General features: G+C 36.7%; 1 protein-coding gene across 1 annotated transcript; it reads left to right on the forward strand.

The window, feature by feature from the left end:
• The first annotated feature begins 380 nt into the window (after window positions 1-380).
• On the forward strand, window positions 381-21,273 carry LOC139732814 (uncharacterized). Its single transcript, XM_071643655.1, has 4 exons — window positions 381-545; window positions 16,272-16,739; window positions 18,741-18,903; window positions 20,966-21,273. Exons 1-4 carry the CDS (start codon window positions 381-383, stop codon window positions 21,271-21,273), a joined length of 1,104 nt encoding a protein of 367 aa, XP_071499756.1.
• Window positions 21,274-21,399: the final 126 nt, after the last annotated feature.

Genomic DNA, 21,399 nt, shown 5'->3' on the forward strand with positions numbered 1-21,399 from the left:
AGGTTGCTTCGCAGGTATCCCGACACAAACACGAAAGAAGTGAAGTCTACATCTTTTGGCAGATTACACGGGACCAACAGGTGTGCAACTCCCGCGTCGATGCTTCTTGCCGTGGTATTTCGTACCAGCGGAAAAACACACCTCGTTGGCCTTTAAACATGCGGAGATCATGCCACCATCAAAAGTTAAAAACGTCAACAATGAGACCTTCTGGTGGAATATAATGTTGTAGATTTTAGCATACAACGATTTATAGAGTACTGCACTAGTTTGACAGAAGCTTACTCTCGAAACGGAACGACCGTCAAAACAGATATCGACCCTCTTTGAACGGGCAGTATCGTAAGTGTCGTCGTTAGAGACATCGACTTCCTGAAACAATGTCGACTAAGGGAGCGACAACGGTACAGTTCTCGATGTTGACGAGCCAGCACGACAACAACGAGACGAACGATGAGAAGCAGTATGACGAGCTCAAGACGTCGTCTGACGGATCCTTCGATGTCGTCGAGGAAACAAAAATGCGAGCAGACAGTAATGATACGGTACGTATATACGGATGCCGTTGGTATTAGGGCCTACATCATTCTGTGTTTAGTCCTTGTAGCAAGATGTCGTAGAAGTGGGGAAAAGACAAACAAACAATGATCATGATCACAAACATGATCTTTGCTTGGGATCTGTAGCAGAGCTTGCTGAGCTTATGCGAATATACAACACGAGAAGACAACAATGCAACTGACTTCAAAGTGATTTTATATACTATGACGAGAATAGTGATGATTAACTAGAATTACTAACTAATTTTACTAATAACTAATTTTACTTAGACGTACACTTTATCTCATTGTTTTCACATTAGTGTCAATTCTGCTTCAAGATCCACTGAAGATGACAGCGTAAGTGGTGGTGTGGTGGTGATGGTGGAATTAGGGGAGGGGGTACTCTGCGTCCCGCTCATATTCCACACTAGCATCTTTTGTACAACGACAGGACTGTGTATAGTTAATTTCACACCAAAGCCTCACATAATGATAACTTTGACTCTTGTTATTGTACGTCGTCATACGACTTTCGCATGTTAATACCGCTTCTGATACACGCGCACGCAGGATTAACCCTGATGGGATGAACACCAATCCATACAGTGTCTTATTGATGTCATTTTGTACAATTGCTGGTTGGCCCATATGTATCTTCGTAAGATTACGGGATAGTCCTTTCATTTTGTAGGTTCTTTCTTGTTCGCTGGTATTATCGCTTTGTTTCGGGGTGGAGTCGGGAAGAGGAGAAAACAGACGTGAAAGGAAGTTTTTCATTTTTATATTTCAATTTTTCAATTTTTCAATTTCAATTTATTTTCGTATTTCTCGATGGAAAATACATGGTATATAACAGAATATAATACAGAATGTTCAGCTTGGATATATACATGAAGAAATAGGAATACAAAAGTAATACATAACGGTCGATGTGTCATTTTCAATCAAAGTAAAGGATGCGAAGAGAAATACGATGGAACCTACTAAAAAGCAAAGCTTGTTGAGTGTAGGTCCCAACAAAAACCTAGTGAGGGGAACAGGATGAGGAGAACGGGTACAATAGTCACTGCATGCAGGCTGCTCTGAACTTCAGAGAACAGCATCACGTATACAGTACCCTTTGCATTTACAGGCGGCACACACTTCGGAGCTCCAAAGCATATCAAAAGAAAAATGATTATTCAAATTGAACACAGCCATGCTATCACAGGGTGACTTCGATAAAAAAAAGGGGGGGCAGGGGCAGGAAGTACTATACCAAGTCCGTTATAACACCCTCATACTTAAGTACTTGAGTGAATTTGAATCATGCACTGAATCACTGGGACAGGTAGGCCTACTGGTATAACTGTTATTGTGCAGGCTTTGTTTTTTGTTTTGTTTTGTTTTGTTTTGTTTTGTTTTGTTTTTGTTTTGTTTTGTTTTTTGTTTTGTTTTGTTTTGTTTTGTTTTGTTTTGTTTTGTTTTAACTGAGTGGTCAGGTCTCTATATTTGAGAAAGAGAAGCGGCTCTAAAACTCGGTCTTCATAAAACCCACGCACTATGTGTCATAAGTTTCTCTCACGGGTAAAGATAATGTGAATTTTAAACGTTTATATGAATCAATTCAGTTCATTTCTAAGTAATGATAAACGCAATACTCTTAAATCAAGCAAACATTCTGAACAATTCATTGATGTGCACTGTGACTTAAATATTCTGCCGTAACGTATATGCATAATTATGAACCAATAACGTGACCGTTGTCTCCAACTTCCACAAGAGAAAAAGCGAAATTCCGACATACTCCATGGAAACATTTGTCATTGCTTACGTTTTGGTTGAATCACTTCTACTTTCTTTTATGGTCTGCTCAAATAAACGTTATAAGCACCCTTTCGTCTCGTACATTATTGTGTCATGGATATTTTTGGTGTACCTTTTTTACGCATCGCTCTTCCTTTATGTGATTATCAAAACAAAAGAGTTTCATCTGGCAATAAATATATAGTGCCCCTAATATATTAATAAATGAGCGTTTTTAACAACTTGGACAAAGTCCAGAGCTCATACATTGCCCGTGCATGAATCGTATTTTAGTTCGTTACTCCTGAGGCAAGTAAAATAATCTTTAGTCCCTTATATATTATTAGAAACGTGTTGGCCTATTTTGAAGAAGTTAAATGCCCTATAGAGGCGAATCTGTTTTTTATTCTCCTCATATTCATTAAGTTCCAACACCGTATGCATAGCATAGAGGTAATATCCACTTCTAGCATTATTGTTGACTTAATCAGTAATGTGCCTGTACGAAATCTTATCGGACCTTTATTATGTCTCATGTTTGTTTGTCTACTTGTCCGTTTGTTTTGCCGCTTATCGTTATTCTCAACAGCTGCCCGATATCTATGATTATTTAAGTGACTGATGACATTCCTCTGTGATATTTCTATGGGAACAGCGATCTGCGAGCACCGATACATTGTGTATTAATGATTAATTCAGCCGTATATAGCTTTACGTTAAAAAGATAGGATGATGATGATGATGATGAAGATTAGTTGACAAAAGACTTCCTGTGAATAGTATAGCTATCAAAATGTTCAAGTGCTACTCAATGATTTTGTTCTTTTAACTTTGTGTTACATTCTTTTCTTGCAGAAACATAATCAAATCAAACCAAATATCAAATCAAATCAAATCAGTCGATCATTCAAAGGGGAAATATGTTTTTTGTGACCTTTAGATGATAAAGCTTGCCTTAGTATTGGCATAGGGCCTTAAGTATGCTGTAGCGTGAACGGGCTGTCAAGTTAGTTAAACATACCTCCACTTTACCCCCACATGAGTCATGAGATGAATTTCTTTTTTTAATGAACTTTAATGAAAAAAGAGGAAATATACTTCGTTTTACGTTGTCACAGAATTTTGATAACTTTGCAATAATTCCTTTAACTGGGATCTATTGCAGTTTTCTACATTATCGTCCAAAATATACTTATATGTGAATAGTGTATTTATATGCATGAATTTATGACAGACTTCGTATGATTACGAGGGCACTACACGTTTCTCCTACTTAGTTTAGTGGTTACAACTGATGTCCCTGTTCCCTTCGTGGTAACGTTTATGAATATAAATATATATATATATATATATATATATATATATATATATACATATATATATATATATGCATATATATATATATATATATAATTGTATATATGTATACATATATATATGCATATATATATATACATATATATATATATATATATATATATATATATATATATATATATATATATATACATATATATAGTTTCATTTGTCGCTGTCTACCCAAGTCAACTTGAACATGAATGGAGTGGGCTTTCACTTGCGCATAATGTTTTGCCAACTTATCTGATTGCACGTATGTGTAAAAGGCAACTGACATTGTTGTGATGATTTTATACCTGCATAATGTTGACGGCCAAATGATTTACGACAGGAACATTAATTTACCCAAGTCATATTTACTTCAGTATCGCATCAACCATCATTTATATTTCAACCAATGTGGAGATTAAACGGCGATTTGGCCATGATTTCCCCTTCCCTGGTACACACCTCCAAAGTGATCCTATTCATTTTTTTCCACCTTTTCCATCTAAACCTTTATTTCATACCACGCTGTCCTCATTATTTTTTTTATTATCATTATCATTCTTAGAAAGTGGTTGATGAGCCTTGTCATGCCTGTAATATCCTTGCCCGTGTTTAGTAGGCCTCGGGTATACTGCGGAGGCACCGTAACACTTATGGAGTGATAAACATCTTTTTTTCCTTTTCCGAGTTCAATTTAATTCAATTTATTCAATTCCAAGTCACTTTATGTTGATGCTTTAGATACAACATTCACACTTTGTAACGTGTGTTTCTGATTATTCTCACCATCATTAATTGCGTTAAAAGGTGACCCATCGTTTTGCAGATGTTTTTGCGAATACCAACTGCATTTACCCTTTTGACTATAAGCAAACGTTAAGCTAAAATTGTTACATCGGAGTATTTTTGCTTTTCTTTTGGAACGTTTTAAAGGACCATTGACATCTAAGTAGGTGGATTCTTGTTAAATCCTCATTATCATTATTACAAGTTTAATGTGCCCAAACTATGGGCTTATGATAACCCTGAAGGACATACAAAGTCTTGCTGTATATAAGGGAAAATGCAGAATCAAAAGTAACTTTGATTTCTCCTTGCTGAACCGCGAGAAGTCGTCATCTTTTTCTCTTCGTATAAGAGTATGCTTTTATACAGATTCTTCAGCCAGTTGCCAGGTAGGCCTACAATAAACGCTCTTCTTGGAGGAGCGCTTGAAGAAGGAGGTTACCATACTTACTCAACTTATTATCACATTCATCCTTAAGGGGCTCTAACAAGGAAACAATCGATGACAAACGGGTAATATCTTGAATTAGTGAAAACTCAGTGGACTATAGATGCTGACTTAGTGTTTGTAATTTGCTTTGTTTGACCCTCCTCGAGGCGTTCAGTGCTGTATGGAAAACTAAGTTTGAGCAATTTCCTGTTGTTTGAGTTTCCTATGCAGCTCGGGGAGTCCCCTCTTTTGTGTCCAACCACAAACAGCTGACTACTCGAAAGACTTATCTAACGACACACAGAATTGCGAATGAGTGTTTCCATTCGTGGACTTTGCTTCTAGCAGGGAGGTGTGGTCTCACCTCCCTGCTTCGTATAGAAAGTAAGATGATACATTACTGTATCATAATGATAATGCAATTTAGAATATGTTTCAATATCGTTACTGGTCACTTGCTACAGTAATTATGACGACATTATCATGAAGGCATTATAATCCCATGCATGTAACGAAACTTGAAGAGTACAATGAGCAATTACCGCGAAATGATAAAACAAAATTCCTCGTCTTTTTGATTACACAGATTCTAGAGGTCATTGTTTTGTATCGCTGTATATACGTGAAATTGAATAAGAGAAGAATGTCGGGATGAGAGCCGTAAATTTAAGCTCAAGTGGAAGTTCCTTCAGAACGGGTGCACGTTACGAGACCGACACCCACGAGCCATACAGCCCACGAGTACAGCTCACAAGTCATACAGCCCATGAGTTATACAGCTTACGAGTCATACAGCCCATGAGTAAGCCAACAAGGCCCACGAGACCGACAAACTAAGACCCATGTTGTATCTGTCGAACTCGTGGGCTGTTTATACTTAGTGTCGACCTCATGGGCTTTATTTGCCTAGCGTCGTACTCATGGGCTGTATGATATGCGTAGAATGATGGTTCGACCATTGCTTATAGTACAATATTTTACTTCTATTACCAGCCGTACATTAAAGTAGTAATAACCTGCCCAACATAAAGTAATAACATGGGTATCGCTGTATTTTAATTTAGAAGTAATATGGCTGCAACATTTAGAGTTAATTATGTTTTTACTTAGTGTCGACCTCATGGGCTTTATTTGCCTAGTGTCGAACTCATGGGCTGTATGATATGCGTAGAATGATGGTTCGACCATTGCTTATAGTACAATATTTTACTTCTATTACCAGCCGTACATTAAAGTAGTAATAACCTGCCCAACATAAAGTAATAACACGGGTATCGCAGTATTTTAATTTAGAAGTAATATGGCTGCAACATTTAGAGTTAATTATGTAATAAAGTGCTGCTAATATAGGATTTATCTGTTATGGTTTTATACGTGATGGATAGCAGTAACAAAGCGTCATGCTCTTCATTTGAGTTGAGTTTTTTTAACGGTTTATTAGACCAAGCAAATGCATGGCCGGAATTCAAAACAATGCTGGAATATGGATAACTTATTTCTGACAAAAGAATTGAATTGTCATCTAGCAGTATTTCGCTGATATTTGACAAAATATGATTCGAATGTTACGTCGGTGTGTTGTGCATGCATAATGAGAGGTCGTGATTATTGATAATTCTTTTCATCTGTGCAAGGCAATTAGCTGGCAGGATTTCGATGGATTCGATTCTGTCGCGGTATGCCGTACATCTATGCCTGGTAATCCCCCTGTCGGGTCGTAGACATTCTGTATCACTAGAGGCTCCTAAACTCGAACGCGATGACTGTGGATTAGCAGGATTGAGGACTAATCCACGAAAAGGGGGCTTTATCCCCTACCGACGTCGCGCACCACTCTTAAAGGCCCTGATCTCGATATTTCTTAGTCATATATATATTCTGCGCTCTTTTCTACATTTTCTACAGGGTAGTCTCTTTAATACTTTACAAGAGAGCCATGTACAGTATTACATTTAAAAAAGAAACACCGATTAGCAGTTTATATAACCAGTTTACAATTTGAAGCAACTTTTGAACATTGCAATGTTACATCCATAAAAATACAATACAATACAATATATATACAACACAATGCAAAATACGAATGGGTTAAAACAGTAGTCGAAGTATAAAATTGAATACGATATTAAATATAGATAATATATAACAATGTAAAATTAGATTACATCTTGCATACAAAATACATGTTTATTATAACCAGTAAAATATATCAAATAGATGAAGGATCTATGATTTGTGATCCATCCATTATCCCCTACTTCTTGACCCTGTTTATAAGACAGCTAATGATTGCAACATCCATAATAAGAAATCATCATTGATCAATTATATTCCCTGTATATGGCATTGCTTTGCACTTACATAAATTTGCAGAAATTTCATTAATATTGTTTGTGCAAAATATGGCATAACACAGTATGGTTATTGTGTACAATTTCAACAATTTTCGTGACATGTTATAGTTGATAACAATGATAACAATATACTGTAATAATAATAATAAGAAATATAATAGTATAGTAATGATGCTCTCACTCTCAGCAGGACTCAAACTTGGGACCAGGAGAAAGTAGACACTCACACACACACACACACACACACACACACACACACACACACACACACACACACACACACACACACACACACACACACACACACACACACACACACACATACAAAATATGTCTACAGAACGCAGGCATTGTGGTTCTCATCAATTCTGAATACTCATTTACAAAACAACGAAAAGAGTTACCGCATAAAATACGGGGGGGGGTTCAGACTGAACGACTGTTTTCCCTTAAATGAAACCAAAAAAAATCATGTTGTGAGGCTACTCATGAATGATCATCATTATTGTTTCATTCTATATGTCCGATATTCTCTTTAATAGTATCTATATAGATAGCACATCCCCTATATCCCTTCAGCACCTTCCGTGCGTCCAGCCGCATGATCACACTGATAAGTTCCTGAACAGCTATATGATAATCATCAATGAAAATTCCCGTCATAAACAGAGAATCCCATCAACATTAACAACGAGCAGATTTTGATTTGATTTGATTTGATTCATTCACCGTAAATTCATGCAAAAAGAGTATACAGTAAAATTATGACAGGCAATATACAAACATATAATCAACAGAAAAATATAGTCCTTAAAATGGATATACATTAAAAGGAAAAAGGAAGAAAGAAAGAAAGAAAGAAAAACAAGCAATGAATAATATTATTTACGAAAGGATCGCCCATTCAGCTCTGTCTATACGACGACATGGCTGTTCTTCCATGGGGCCCTAACTTGAAATTGATATTGGGATAAAAAGATTCAAACTGTAAAATTATATCGTTGATAACAGAAAAAGTGTATATTGGCTGAACTACAAAGATAATGAATTTATACTATGGAGGGATTATAAAAAATCTGGAACAAATGACGTTAACGTACTAGAAAATGAGGCAGGACTACAAACAACTTTAAAATTAGGAGGGAGATTATTATATTGCACGACACCCCTATAATAAAATGTCCTTTTACAATATTCTGTCCTAGATAATCGATTTTGGTAATGCTAAGTTAGTTGAATGCGCCTGGTGGAACAGAAGCCACTCTTTAAGTTCCACTGAAGATGATGATTCAAGACCATTGGATGACATTGAGTAAAAAGTAGTTTAACTATGATAATAATAATAATTATATAGAATCCACCCTTCCCCCATTCTCCATCATGGAATTCATCATCGATTTAGAAAAACAGCAGTGATTTCAATAACATCGGAAGAGAAGTGGGAGTGTAATGAATTGCAGCTTTGTCAGTTATATCGATCTGCCAAAAATCTTCACAGAACACTGAAGAAAGGCCAAAATATGTTTGCATAACATTTACTTCCCCCTCCACCGGTTTCTTTTTTTTTAAATAAGAACCCACACATTTTCCCCAATTTCTATTTTGTGCCAATTAATTCTTCTATTCATTCTGTCGCCATTGATGATGTCATCACCATCCTGTCCCATTGAACCTTTCCCCCCTCAGTTCTGGCATCATGATTGAATTATGATAGTCGAGTGTCGTATTGTGTTGATGTCCCGCAAGTCAATTCATTTCAGACCGTGTGCCATGACCGTTTAACTATGATTTTGTTTGTGCCAAAATTCCCATATTATCATCATTGTTTCTGTGCGTGTGCGTGGCTTACAAGTTGGCTAAACCGCAGCCAGCTCGCGTGTCGCAGGGGGTGGGGGATATGTTCTTCGTGCAAAAGGTTGTCGGGAATGCTTAAAGGTGTCATCTCTTTGACAAATCATCTTTATTCACAAAAAAAGGGAGAAAACCCTTCATAAGATAATAACATTCAGAGCAAGACCATTTTCAGCTTCTTAATCTTTTTTTTCACGAGCTGTACAGTTGGAGATACATGCTTGTCGCAAAATATTTTGAAACAGGTCAGCATTGGTTTTCATTATCAAAAAATCTCGGAAATTAAGCTATCCATGGCTTTGTAACAAATAAACATGTGAAAATCAGTGAAAACCACGTGATGTTCTTTATTCCGAAGATTCGTAAATCCGAAATTGAAATAAGGTTCGTTAATCTGATCATTTGTGGCGTTATTCCGCAGGTTTGCTATTCCGAAAGTTCGTTGGTCCGAAAAATGATATCATGGTTCGTTATTCTGAAGGTTTGTTGTAAATCCACAAATTAAATAAGTTTTGTTAATCCGAAAATGGAAAAAAGTACATACTATAATGAACCTTCGGCATTACAAAACTTCAGAATAACAAACTTTTTTTTTCCATTTCCGGATCAATGAACCTCCGGAATATGAATTCAATTCTTCATTCAATTCAGAGTTGATTGTCGTTGATATCATCTTCTCTGGAAGGAGAGTGGTTTTTCATTTTTTTTTTTGGCCTTTGTTTTGTCTTGTTTGTTTACCTCAAGAAATGCCTAGGACATTTGCCTTCCTGGAGTATGTGATAAGTTTGCCTAGGTGGACCTTTAAACGGAACTGTGAGTTTGATGGAAGGAGTGGGGAGGAGGGAAAGGGGAGCGGAGGGAAGGGCGAGGGGTGCAACACAGTTCATTGTCATCGCACTTAATATGATGAGAAACACATTAATTATCATGGTAATAACCAATCAAAAAGACTTAGCACGTAATCAAGCTTTTTAGCAAGAGATCATGTGATTTGAAAACACAAAGGTTAAAGGGGACTTTTATAGGCAGCAATATCTGAAAGACAGAGCTAGGCATCATAGCATAATTACTGTAACACGGTTGTTCTGTCATGCAGCAAAAAAAAAAAAAAAAAAAAAACACAAAAAAAAAACCAAGCAAACAAACAAACAAATGTTACATTTACCGGGAGATTTTCTCATCGACTTTGTGATCGGTTGATTTTGAGGACACGTGTCATACATGTGTGTTCTCTCATTATGTCAGTGATGGCATGCAAGATAAACCGACAGGATTCTGCGATTTCTGTGACCTATCCGATACGCTGATTAAGCCGAGAGTTCGGGTAATATTGTAAGCCATGCCAATTGACACAACATTCATTGCTTTGCCGTTTTCAGAAATTCATATAGCAAAAGTATAACATCGAGTATTTGGTTTCACTCCTCTTGTTAAGGTATTTATTTCGCTTCTAAGTTTCCACTATCTTATTAATGCACTTTCACTTTGAGTACGATAATGCGACAGTAGGCATGATTTATCTGCAATTAATCACAGCGATGGAACGTAATCATCCTGTATGCTATGTAGCTTAATTCTTGCTGGGATGGCACAAACCTTCCCATGATTGATAATCATGTGTGACTATACGTAATGATGTGCACTTCGTTGTATGCCTGCTGCAACTTTGACATGCCGACACCACAGTAAATTTGCAAGGAAAGAAATGATCGCAGATGATTACATTGCTACAGACGTCCACAATATATGTGGAATACCTTCAGTGTTCATTTTGCTGCATTGGAAGGGATAGACTGCTATACCGAACCGAAATCTAACAGGCAAGTGACAGGGCTGACAAAATAGCTACTTCGCATTACCAAATCAATCAATCAACTGACCAATCAGTCAGTCAGTCAGTCAATCAATCAATCAATCAATCAATCAATCAATCAATCAATCAATCAATCAATTAATTAATTAATTAATTAATCAATATAGAAATAAATAGATAATGAATAAATACATTTATAAAATAAATGGTAAAAAATGGCACACTGACAGTCACTTTGACACTCCAACAAACCAACGGCGGACCTCATTCCCATTGGTCGTCATCCAAGTTTTGTTTCCTGTCAGCCAAAATTAATCTGCTGACAGTACAAACTTTTCGGAATCATCTTAATAGGAAGTTACTCTGGTAAGGCTAATCATTTCTAATGAAAGAAGCAAAATCAAATCAACTAAGCAGCGAAGGTTTCGAGAAAAACAAAACTATCCGTACCTTAAAGATACAATGCATTTTCTGCAGTTGCTTCTGTACAACACATGTAGTGGCCTGATAAACAGAGCTACATGACTTTCACTTGACCCTAGTGTCACGTGAACATTATTTTTTCTATGTGTCGAGTTTAAAAACCTAGCCTAGACCATGGAGTAGCTCCATGTGTATATTTAGTAGACCAAACGTGCAAGTACCTAGTTTCGTTCTAATTTGGTCCAGTTCTTGCTGTTTTTACGACGATGGGATCATTTTTTTTACATAAGTTTACATGCAATTTAACAAAATAATGTTCAGCAATATAGGCCTATGTCATCACTCTTTGTTGTGTTTCAACCCCCCCCCCCAAAAAAAAAAGAAAAAGAAGAAGATGCAATGATAACGACACATATATCAATGGAAGGAGTTATTGACTAACAGCAATTTTGATATTCTCTGTACTTGTTAATCGGAGAATTGTGAGTTGATTAATATCATCACCGCAACTAGTTTGTATATGCTTCGCTGATCAATGACTATACTCGAACATAGATTCTAAGTCCCAGTTCGAAGGATTATTTATTTTGATGGACACTGCGATGATCTCGATTGCGTGTAAGGGCGAACCTTTACAAAATACCGTTCATATAATTTCGCATCTTTCATCTGAGATTTGTCCGCGTTCTCTGCCAGACCATATAAATATTTAGCACGCAATATATCCTTTCAGCGAGTACATCCTGGGGTGCTGGATTTAGATTTTACAAGATTTCACAGCAGGTCATGCCATTTTCAACAGTACAGTCACCTGTAACTGCGTGCACAATACCACAATATATACACGAACGAAGTGACCCAGCTGGTTCAAAACTTTGTCAGGAAATTGCAAGGCGACTGCCTACTGGTAAAATGTTTTCATTGGAAAGTACAATTGACCAATGTATAAGTAATAGTTTGTGTTCCTTTACATAGGCCTACATCGTGAGTGAATGTATACGTTGTTGAGAGCAAAACATTACAGAGGTAATACGTGGATTGTAGTCGCAACTTAGAATGTCACGTTGTCTTCAATTATTGCATCCCATCCCTTCTCCAAAAACAAAAATAAATGAATAGATAAATAGATAAATAAAAGACATAATAATAGGCCAAGTAGGCAAAGTATACAGATGACTGCAACAGAGGATTTGTTTCATTTAGAAATATCTTCCGTTAGTCATCTTTCCGTTAGTCATATAGATACAATCATATTCTCCAAACTAATCAAGATAACAAATATCTATGTTAAATTATTGTCATTTTTTTTTTGTCAATCTCTATTTTCGATGGTGGTCTCCTGCATTCAATGATCTCTGTTGTTTACTGAAAAATACTGTATATTTTATTTTATGTTTCTGTGTATCTACATTGCTCAATGTAATCACCTATGTGCATCTATTTGTGTACTGTTATCGATTTATTTCACTGCACTTGCTATTCTTTGTCTTTGTACTTTTTGAAATTTGTATTCAAATTGTATCTGATTGAATGCAGAAATAAAAACAAACAAACAAACAATACGGAATACAGCACGGCTCTGAGAACGGACGGAAAAAAATTGGTAAAATAACTGTTAAGAGGAGATGCTTTTTGTTTTGTTTTGTTTTTGTTTTTGTTTTTGTTTTTGTTTTTGTTTTTGTTTTTGTTTTTTGTTTTTTGTTTTTGTTTCATCGGGGAGGGGATGAATATAGGACCTAGGGTAATCCAGGATCAAAGGAGACACGTAAATACATTATTTATTATCATGAGTAGATGATGTCACGATTTCCAGTAAAGGCTTCAACCACTTTGACAGTCATTATTGCCATATACTGTAGGTTATTTTAAAACAACGCCGATTTGGTCAGAAAGACTTCTTTTTTCTCTCTCTCTCTCTCTCTCTCTCTCTCTCTCTCTCTCTCTGTTTGATTTCAGTGAAAACAGGATATTTAGCGGACAGATGTTTATATTGGCGGGTTGTTTTCAACACATTATTTTCATACTAAACACACACAATAAGTAAACATAAGTGCTAATCAACCAGTGCGAAAAAGAAAAAATACGTGCACTTGTCATAATATCATTGGTAACATGACGCACAAACACTCACACTGGCACAGAACAAAAACACACAGCAAACAGAACGTCACAAGCACACGTAGTGTGCGATCACCCAGTATAAAGAACAGTAAAAGATGAGGGAAAGGAAGCGAATAGAGAGAGAAAAGGAGGGGATAGAATGAATGGAAAGCATGTCCGTATGTTCTCGGTGTAGGGCGAAACAGGAACAATTCCGAGTCAAATAAACTAGTCATGCGGGGTACATAGTTGATAACAATCAAATTCATTTAGATTTATACGAAATGATTTAAAACTGGGAGAACCTTGTATATTCATCAGGGGAATTCCATGATTTAGGGCAACTGTTAATGCTAGCGAGACTAAAATTATTTTCTCCCGTGGGAAGGTTTTAGAAGAATTCCTGAATCTGTTTATGCTGGTGATCCAATTGAGGTTGTAGATGACTTTGTGTACCTTGGAGTTAAATTTAATTATAGTGGTAGTTTAAAAAAGGCAATTTCTAAACAAATCACACAAGCTGAAAAAGTACTTTATAGCATGTTGGTCAAGGCTAAAAAGTTACAGCTCTCTGTGGACACACAGTGCCATCTATTGATCATCTTGTTTTACCTGTTTTACTCTATGGTTGTGAAGTCTGGGGTTATGAGTGCATAGACCAAATTGAAGATTTCCATAGGAAATTCTTAAGAAAAGTTTTGCTTGTGAATAAATGTACTCCTGATTGTATGGTTTATGGTGAAACTGGACATGGAGTAATTTTGAACCATATTAAATGTCGAATGATTGGATTCTGGTTGAGATTAGTTAAGGGAAAAGAAACCAAACACTCATGTACAATTTTCAAATGTCTTCTGCATTTACAAGGAGACATACACTCCCCGTCAAAATCACAATGGTTATTATTTATCGCAAATATTTTTGATTATGCTGGGCTAGGGAATTTGTGGTTAGCACAAGGGGATGGATTTAGTGCTGCATGGATTTCACACACTTCAAAAGTTAGACTTTTTGATAATATGTTTAGTCAAGAGTGAAGAGCAACCAAATGGTCAAATAGAATTTGTACAAATTATAGAATGTTTAAGGATAATGTTTGAGAAGTATTTACAGGTCTTGTGTAAGAAAGATTATATTACATTTAGTAAATTCAGATGTCGATCTAATGGATTACCCATTAATAAGGGCAGGTTTGATGCAAGCCTGACAGATGAATTGCATTGTACTATATGTTCATCTGCAGATATAGGGGATGAATTTCATTATATTTTTGTTTGTCCCTTTTTCCACAAAGGGATTTACCAAGCTTGACGGCCAGTAGACCAAGTGCATTACATGGTTATGGCCAAACTATTCAATTCAGCTAATGCTTGCCATTTGAAAAAACTAGCCAAATTTGTCAGAATAATTATGTTTCAGTTTTCTTCAAAACTAAAGAAGAAAGACAGTAGTTTTGTAGAAAGTAAAGTAGATGTGAATGTGTGTACACGTAGTGGTAGAGTAGTTAAACGTCCTTTACGCCTTGTTTTGCAAACATGTTTATTTATACCTGTTATTTTTACATGTACGTATACATTATCACTTATATTTTTGTATTCATGTATTGTAATATGTTTTTACTCTCATACCCCGAGAGGGGGTCGATAGAGCCAATAAAATCTTACAAATCTTACATTAATACACGTTGATTTAGTGAAGACAGTTCGAGTATATAAAACATAGGGGCAAGTGGTATTCATCGCTGTGTTTGACAATGCTATTTTGGTTTATCATATCATCAAAGGAACGACCCCCGTGTGTAATAAGCTTTTGTTAATGTCATTACCAACCCATGCGGGTGTTACGATATCCTTCACTTCCAGTCTTGGTTGAATGTTCCGCTCTCCAGATCCTGGGGGAACGGGTGCTCATGCCTGACTGGCGCCGATGTGGAACTCATTACCTCAATGTTCGACAATCTGTTCGAAGAACAAAAACTGTTCACCTTCCTGTCAAGACAACCTACATTTAACTGTGTTGTGCTGAATGACAAACACACTATCTTAAAACATTGTAAATATAATGTTCTTGCTATTCTTGTTTCCACCTTTATCATTTTCTTATAAACATGTCATGAAGAACACTGAGCAATGGCTTTTATGTATCTTTATTCGCTGTATCTATTATTATTATTATTATTATTATTATTATTATTATTATTATTATTATTATTACTATAACTATTATTATCATTAGTATTATCATCATCACTGTTATTGTTATCAATATCATTATCACTATAATAATAATTGTTGTTATTGTTGTTGTTGTTGTTGTTATTATTATTATTATTATTATCATCATCATAAGCAGTTTTGATCAGAATATCTGAATGACTGGTGCCTCCCGTTTGAAATAGCTGCCAAGTATCCGAAGGACATTGAGGATGATAGTGGTTGTTTTCTTTTATGAATCAAAAATATGATACTGAAGCGAAGGCACTGCATTGGAGCACTGAAGTATTGTTGTTATTATCATTATTCACTCATGAGAAATTTGTGCATCTCATTTTTCTTTTCATCCTATTCAAATTTGCGGAGATGTAAATGCATTATTATCATTATTATTATTATTATTATTATTATTATTATTATCATCATTATTATTATTATTATTATTATTATTATTATTATTATTATTATTATTATTATTGGAGTTTTTTGTGAATGATATCCTTTCATGATGATATTGGTGTCATACTTTGTCGTGATACACAAATCGATATCACGGCAATTACCACGATTTTGACAGGTGTTTGGACGACACTCAATCAATATCTTTCTTTATTTTTCTTTGTGCAGAAGGAGAAACATACATCAACGTCATCTGTAGGGCTGCAAACAAGTATCACGGACGGACAATGCGTACTGGACGCTCCCTTCGAGATACCGCTCGACACGCCATCGGAACAGGAGTCGTCACTTCGGAAACCTTCATCTCCTTTCGATGCCGATCGGAAACATTCGCATGATGGCTGCAACATTAGCGACTCGTGTATCAACAAAAATCATTCCACGTCGTCCGACAGCAATCGGAAGTGTTCGTTCGTCGACAGCAGCGTCGGGTCTGTCACGTGCCGGATCTGCCTGGAGGGCGACGCCATCGGTGACCCCCTCATCAACCCGTGCCTGTGCACCGGCAGTGCCAGTCACGTGCACATTACCTGTCTGAAGAAGTGGCTGATGACGTCGGGAAGTACTGTCTGCGAACTCTGTCTCTACGAGCTCGATGTCGGATGGAAGGCGACGTCGCTGCTGAAGGCGCTGAAGGTATACGAGATTTCGCATCAAATGTTTTGCTTGCCATGCAATAATCATTAACAGCCAAGTCAAGATCTGATCACGTGATCATCTACTTCTACATTTTAAAGAAAAGTTTTGACAAGTTTTCTTTTTAGTTATTTTAAACTATGTAACCTACGAGGAATTATCAATGCACTTCTCAGCATCATCATCATCGTCATATTCGTATGTCACAGTTAGTCTCATTTGCTTATGGGCCCCATGTCATTAGAGATGTGAGAATAACATCTGGCAACTTCTAATAGCAACAGCCAATCAGGAAGCTGGATTTGCTATCATACAACTTCTTAAAATGGGGCCCTGATGAAGCACAGCTTGCGTATACATTTGTATATACTCAATCTCCAGAGTGCTCACACAGGCTTATTTCTAGTCTCCTATTTGTAGCTGTGGCAGGCAGGGGAACCGTACTCCAAAAGGATCCAGCTTGACAGAATTCTGAAGTCATGCGAGCTACAGATTAATATCATTTTTCTTTAATCGCAATGCGTCTCATCAAGATAGTAGCTTTCGGCTGAAGAGTGAAATGTTTTATAAAATTTGTCTTTTAGAAGGAACTATAACTTTTGGTAATAAGCTTGATAAAAAATATTTAAAAAATGGCAGAATTTTCAAAGCGGGCTTTCACGTCTGTCCATGCAATGCATGCAAAAATCTGTGTTAGATGCCGGCTGCACTCTGTCTCTTTCAATTGAATTGAATTGAATTGAATTGAATTGAATTGAATTGAATTGAATTGAATTGAATTGAATTGAATTGAATTGAATTGAATTGAATTGAATTGAATTGAATTTGATTTGATTTGATTTTATTGGTTCCTGCATTATATCATTGCTCATGCAGATACATAAACATATATCATATACATTAATGGTACCATACATAATAAAATATTATAAATAGGTATACATGAACATTAGTTGCTAACAAAATGAGTTTTTTCATTACCTTTAGAATATACAGCGATACATTTCTTCCTTGCCTGTACAATGTCCAACAGAACAGTGATGCAATGAATAACGCAGAAGGGCTGCAGCTTTGCTTGATTTGCATGCAGCCCTCGTACATGATAATTCAATTCAATTCATTTCAATTCAATTCAATTCAATTCAATTTAATAAAAAAAATATTTCCATATAAAGTAATACAAGATAATATACATAACGCTTACGTTGAGTAAAGAATTTCGAATCACACAAATTCAAATAACACATGATACAATCATATAGCAATCGTTATCTTTGAGCTGAGAAAGCAATTAAAGTCATATTGTTTAACTGTCTATGGAGAAGAGAAGTCCACAAGAAAACCAAAGCTTGTATATTTTGTGAATTACTCTGGAAGATATGGGCATCTCAAGATCAGTCAAGGATCAACTCCATGTATTATATGAAAATCTTGATCGACATCATGACGTGAGACGAAACTGACAGAGAGGAAAGACTCTAACAAGCAAAAGACTTTAGCAAATCTTTTTCACCTCCATGGTCTTTGCGATGCTGATTATGCTTCTTCATGGCTACTTTATTCCCAAACATTTTCATTGGGTACAGCAAACGCAGGAATATCAATAGAACACATAAAAAAGTACATTCTACGTGTACCGAGCATAATATAATATCAAGGTCAACATCATTCCGCCTGGTTTCTGAAGGAGGCAAGTAAAATGCACTTTCGTCATTGTAGAAAAATAAAATGTAGACTTCTCAATTTTACTTTCTTTACAGCTTTCCATTGCTGTGACAACACGAACTTTTGAAGCCTTCTTATCCAGCGATGACGATACATGAATTTCTTGACCAAAACTTCTAAAAATTCGTAACTTTTGAACGGATTGTCCAGTTTTCCTTAAACCGAACTCTTACTAATAATTAGTTTGCATCACTATCTCCATGGTGGATAAATTCCCCTTTAATAATCTCAGACATTTTTCTATAACTTTGCCCTTCATTTGCCGTCACCTCGTAGAACATATCCCGGGCGAGGCTGACGAATAGGAAAATCTGCTGGGCCCTCCTAGTCTCCATCGCAGCCCTCACTCTACCTCTCTTCTGCATATGCATCTTCGTTCTAGACGATGAGAACCTGAGACTACAGATGAGCCGCCCGGCGAGTATGGCCTTGTCTTACGGTGAGAATTAAGGAAGATGCCTATTAAAAGGACACTATTAATACTGTCACTATCGCTTTTACATTGTTTTCGGCTCATAATGAATGGCAGTTAGCCTATACGATCAAAGTTCAAGTTTGATTTGTCATGTCGCGTTGGGGCCTTAGGGTTCTCCGAAGACAGAAACCTTTGAGCATAATCATTAGGAAGTTTAATGAATCGAACAAATAAAGAAATAAATCTATCAATAAAGAAAGACAGAGATATAGATAGGCGAATAAACAAATCAATCAATACATACATACAGTATTTACATGTATTTGAACATACATACATGCATACATACATACATACATACATACATAGGCCTACATACATACAGGCATGTACGTGCATACTATATGATGAGTATATCCCATGCATGGATGAATACATCATATACATGTCAATAATGTGGATTTGGACATAGTCCCTGACACTTAACTTTGTTCTCTTTCGGTGACATTTCACGAACAGCGATCACTCAGCAAGTGTGGCTTACTGTGTGCGGCTGACTATGCACCTGTTATTGAGTCTATGCCAATTGAGTGATCTGCTTCCAAAAGTTTTAATCAAGCCAGCAAACAATATTTTTCAGTTTGTGTTTATGTCAATAAGCCAATTGGTTCATCAGCGGTAATCATGTCGCGATAGAATTTATATCGCTATCGATAGAGTAGATTGTTGATGTTGTTTCTGCTGAGAGAGCCAATCACAATATCATCTGATGTAATGAATGAACACTTATGCGGGCAAAAGTTTACGTAAACGAGTATATCTTAAAGAATGACTTATCAAGGAATTGGTGCAATGATGAATTCGGCCAAGGAATACAAAACCTTTCACAAATAAAAGTACGAGGGAAATTTTGACCACATCTCCCATTATTGTCTTCTGTTTTATTTCATTTTTAAAAATATTTGTTAAAAGTCATAATTCTGCGTCTTTGGTCATAGATTTGGTCATGACGTATTTTAGTTTGCCCTGACTCATCTTCGAACGATGTCGTAAATTAATGACAATTTAAGAGCCCTTAACTGTGCATTAGAGTTGCACTTTTCCCAAAAGTTTCAATGAGCTTTCGCTCACAAAGAGGTGACGCACTTTGGCTGAAAGGACAAATTACCATATCGGTTCATTGGATCTATATGTCACGTCTGTGTAGAAGAAAGTCAACAGTGGCTTTGGCACGTTTAAAGGACAAGCGAGTTGATGCCAAGTATTTACCAATCTCAGCCATCATCCAACGAGGTTGAATGGTGACCTTACACCTTGAAAACAGGTGTCCTATTTTTTATTTCATTCTGTCGTTTTTCTCTATACGCAACCCACAACCTATATTCCGACATCCAGCTCGCTGTTGCTTCTACTGCCACTGCGTCTTGAGAAACTGAAGAAAAAAAAAACACGAAGAAATAGATATAGCGCATATATAAAATACCATTCAAATTCAAAAGTTAATTTCATTTTTTCGACAAAACATGTTTCACTTCCTTTGATAACAGAGAATAAGGTAGACAGAACATTGTGTAATGAAAAGACTGTACAATAATCAAGGACCTTATAGTTATGCATTGTAGTAAAAAAGAAACAGAAGTGGTCGAAATGAAGTACATGTATAACCTTGCTTAAAGTGCGAAAAAAATGGAGAGACCCACTAAAAGACAGAGCTTGTAGAATGTGGGCCCCTCTGGAAAAAAAGAATAAACGGGAAGATTATTTGAAGCATCATCATCACTATAAATGGCAACGTTTGTTTTGTTTCAGAGTCTGTGTGCCTGCACCAGGAATGAAAAGCTGGTGACGTGCTTCAAATTCATAGTAGACGACAGGACAAATTCCATGACGTCGAGATATAAGAAATACAAGTGTACAGGAAAGACAGGTTTAGTTTCTTTCCTCTTACTTAGCTCTGTATAAAACAAACAAACAAACACTAGTTCAGGAACAGACAACAGTTACTGCTGATGATTGGTACGCATCATTTTATTGTTTGTTCGGTCATCTCATTTATTTCCATGTCGTCTTTGCCCGTCTTCCGTAGGAGTGATTCTGATATCGTGCACGGCCTATCTTGCCTTGCTCTTCATGGTCGCCTACCTGACGTGGAAGTGGAACTTCTGCCCGAACACGGCCCGCTGCCACTTCCCCACCGAGATCGAAATCCGCGTCGAAAGCCTTGAGGAGCGCATCAAGCGCGGACGAGCCCGACGAGGCCGTTACTATAGGAACGCGACGCCGATTTTGAGCGGGACGGACGCGGGTGCCGACTACCCCCTTGACACCAGGGTGGCGGATAGGACTACTGAAATGATGGATTCCTATTGGATGACGGGAGGGGCGTATGTGTAATGTGCAGAACACACGTTCAGAGACATCCGTCTTTCTTCCTCCAAGTCTTCCCAGTATCTCTTCCTCATGCCTCATAAATATTTGGACTTCCTTCCAAAGAGCGCAATCCAACACGAGTAATTTTGT

Source organism: Diadema antillarum, unplaced genomic scaffold (assembly GCF_040938485.1).
Source record: "Diadema antillarum isolate AM-2024a unplaced genomic scaffold, OU_Dant_1.0 seq00000451_RagTag, whole genome shotgun sequence".
Classification (NCBI taxonomy): domain Eukaryota; kingdom Metazoa; phylum Echinodermata; class Echinoidea; order Diadematoida; family Diadematidae; genus Diadema; species Diadema antillarum.

What these genes read in the sequence shown, in the direction of transcription:
- LOC139732814 (XM_071643655.1), top strand. Translation starts at nt 381, where the DNA reads ATGTCGACTAAGGGAGCGACAACGGTACAGTTCTCGATGTTGACGAGC. An exon ending in CGCTGCTGAAGGCGCTGAAG is followed by an intron (nt 16,740 to 18,740) that starts GTATACGAGATT and finishes GTCACCTCGTAG; the next exon opens with AACATATCCCGGGCGAGGCT. An exon ending in GAGTATGGCCTTGTCTTACG is followed by an intron (nt 18,904 to 20,965) that starts GTGAGAATTAAG and finishes CGTCTTCCGTAG; the next exon opens with GAGTGATTCTGATATCGTGC.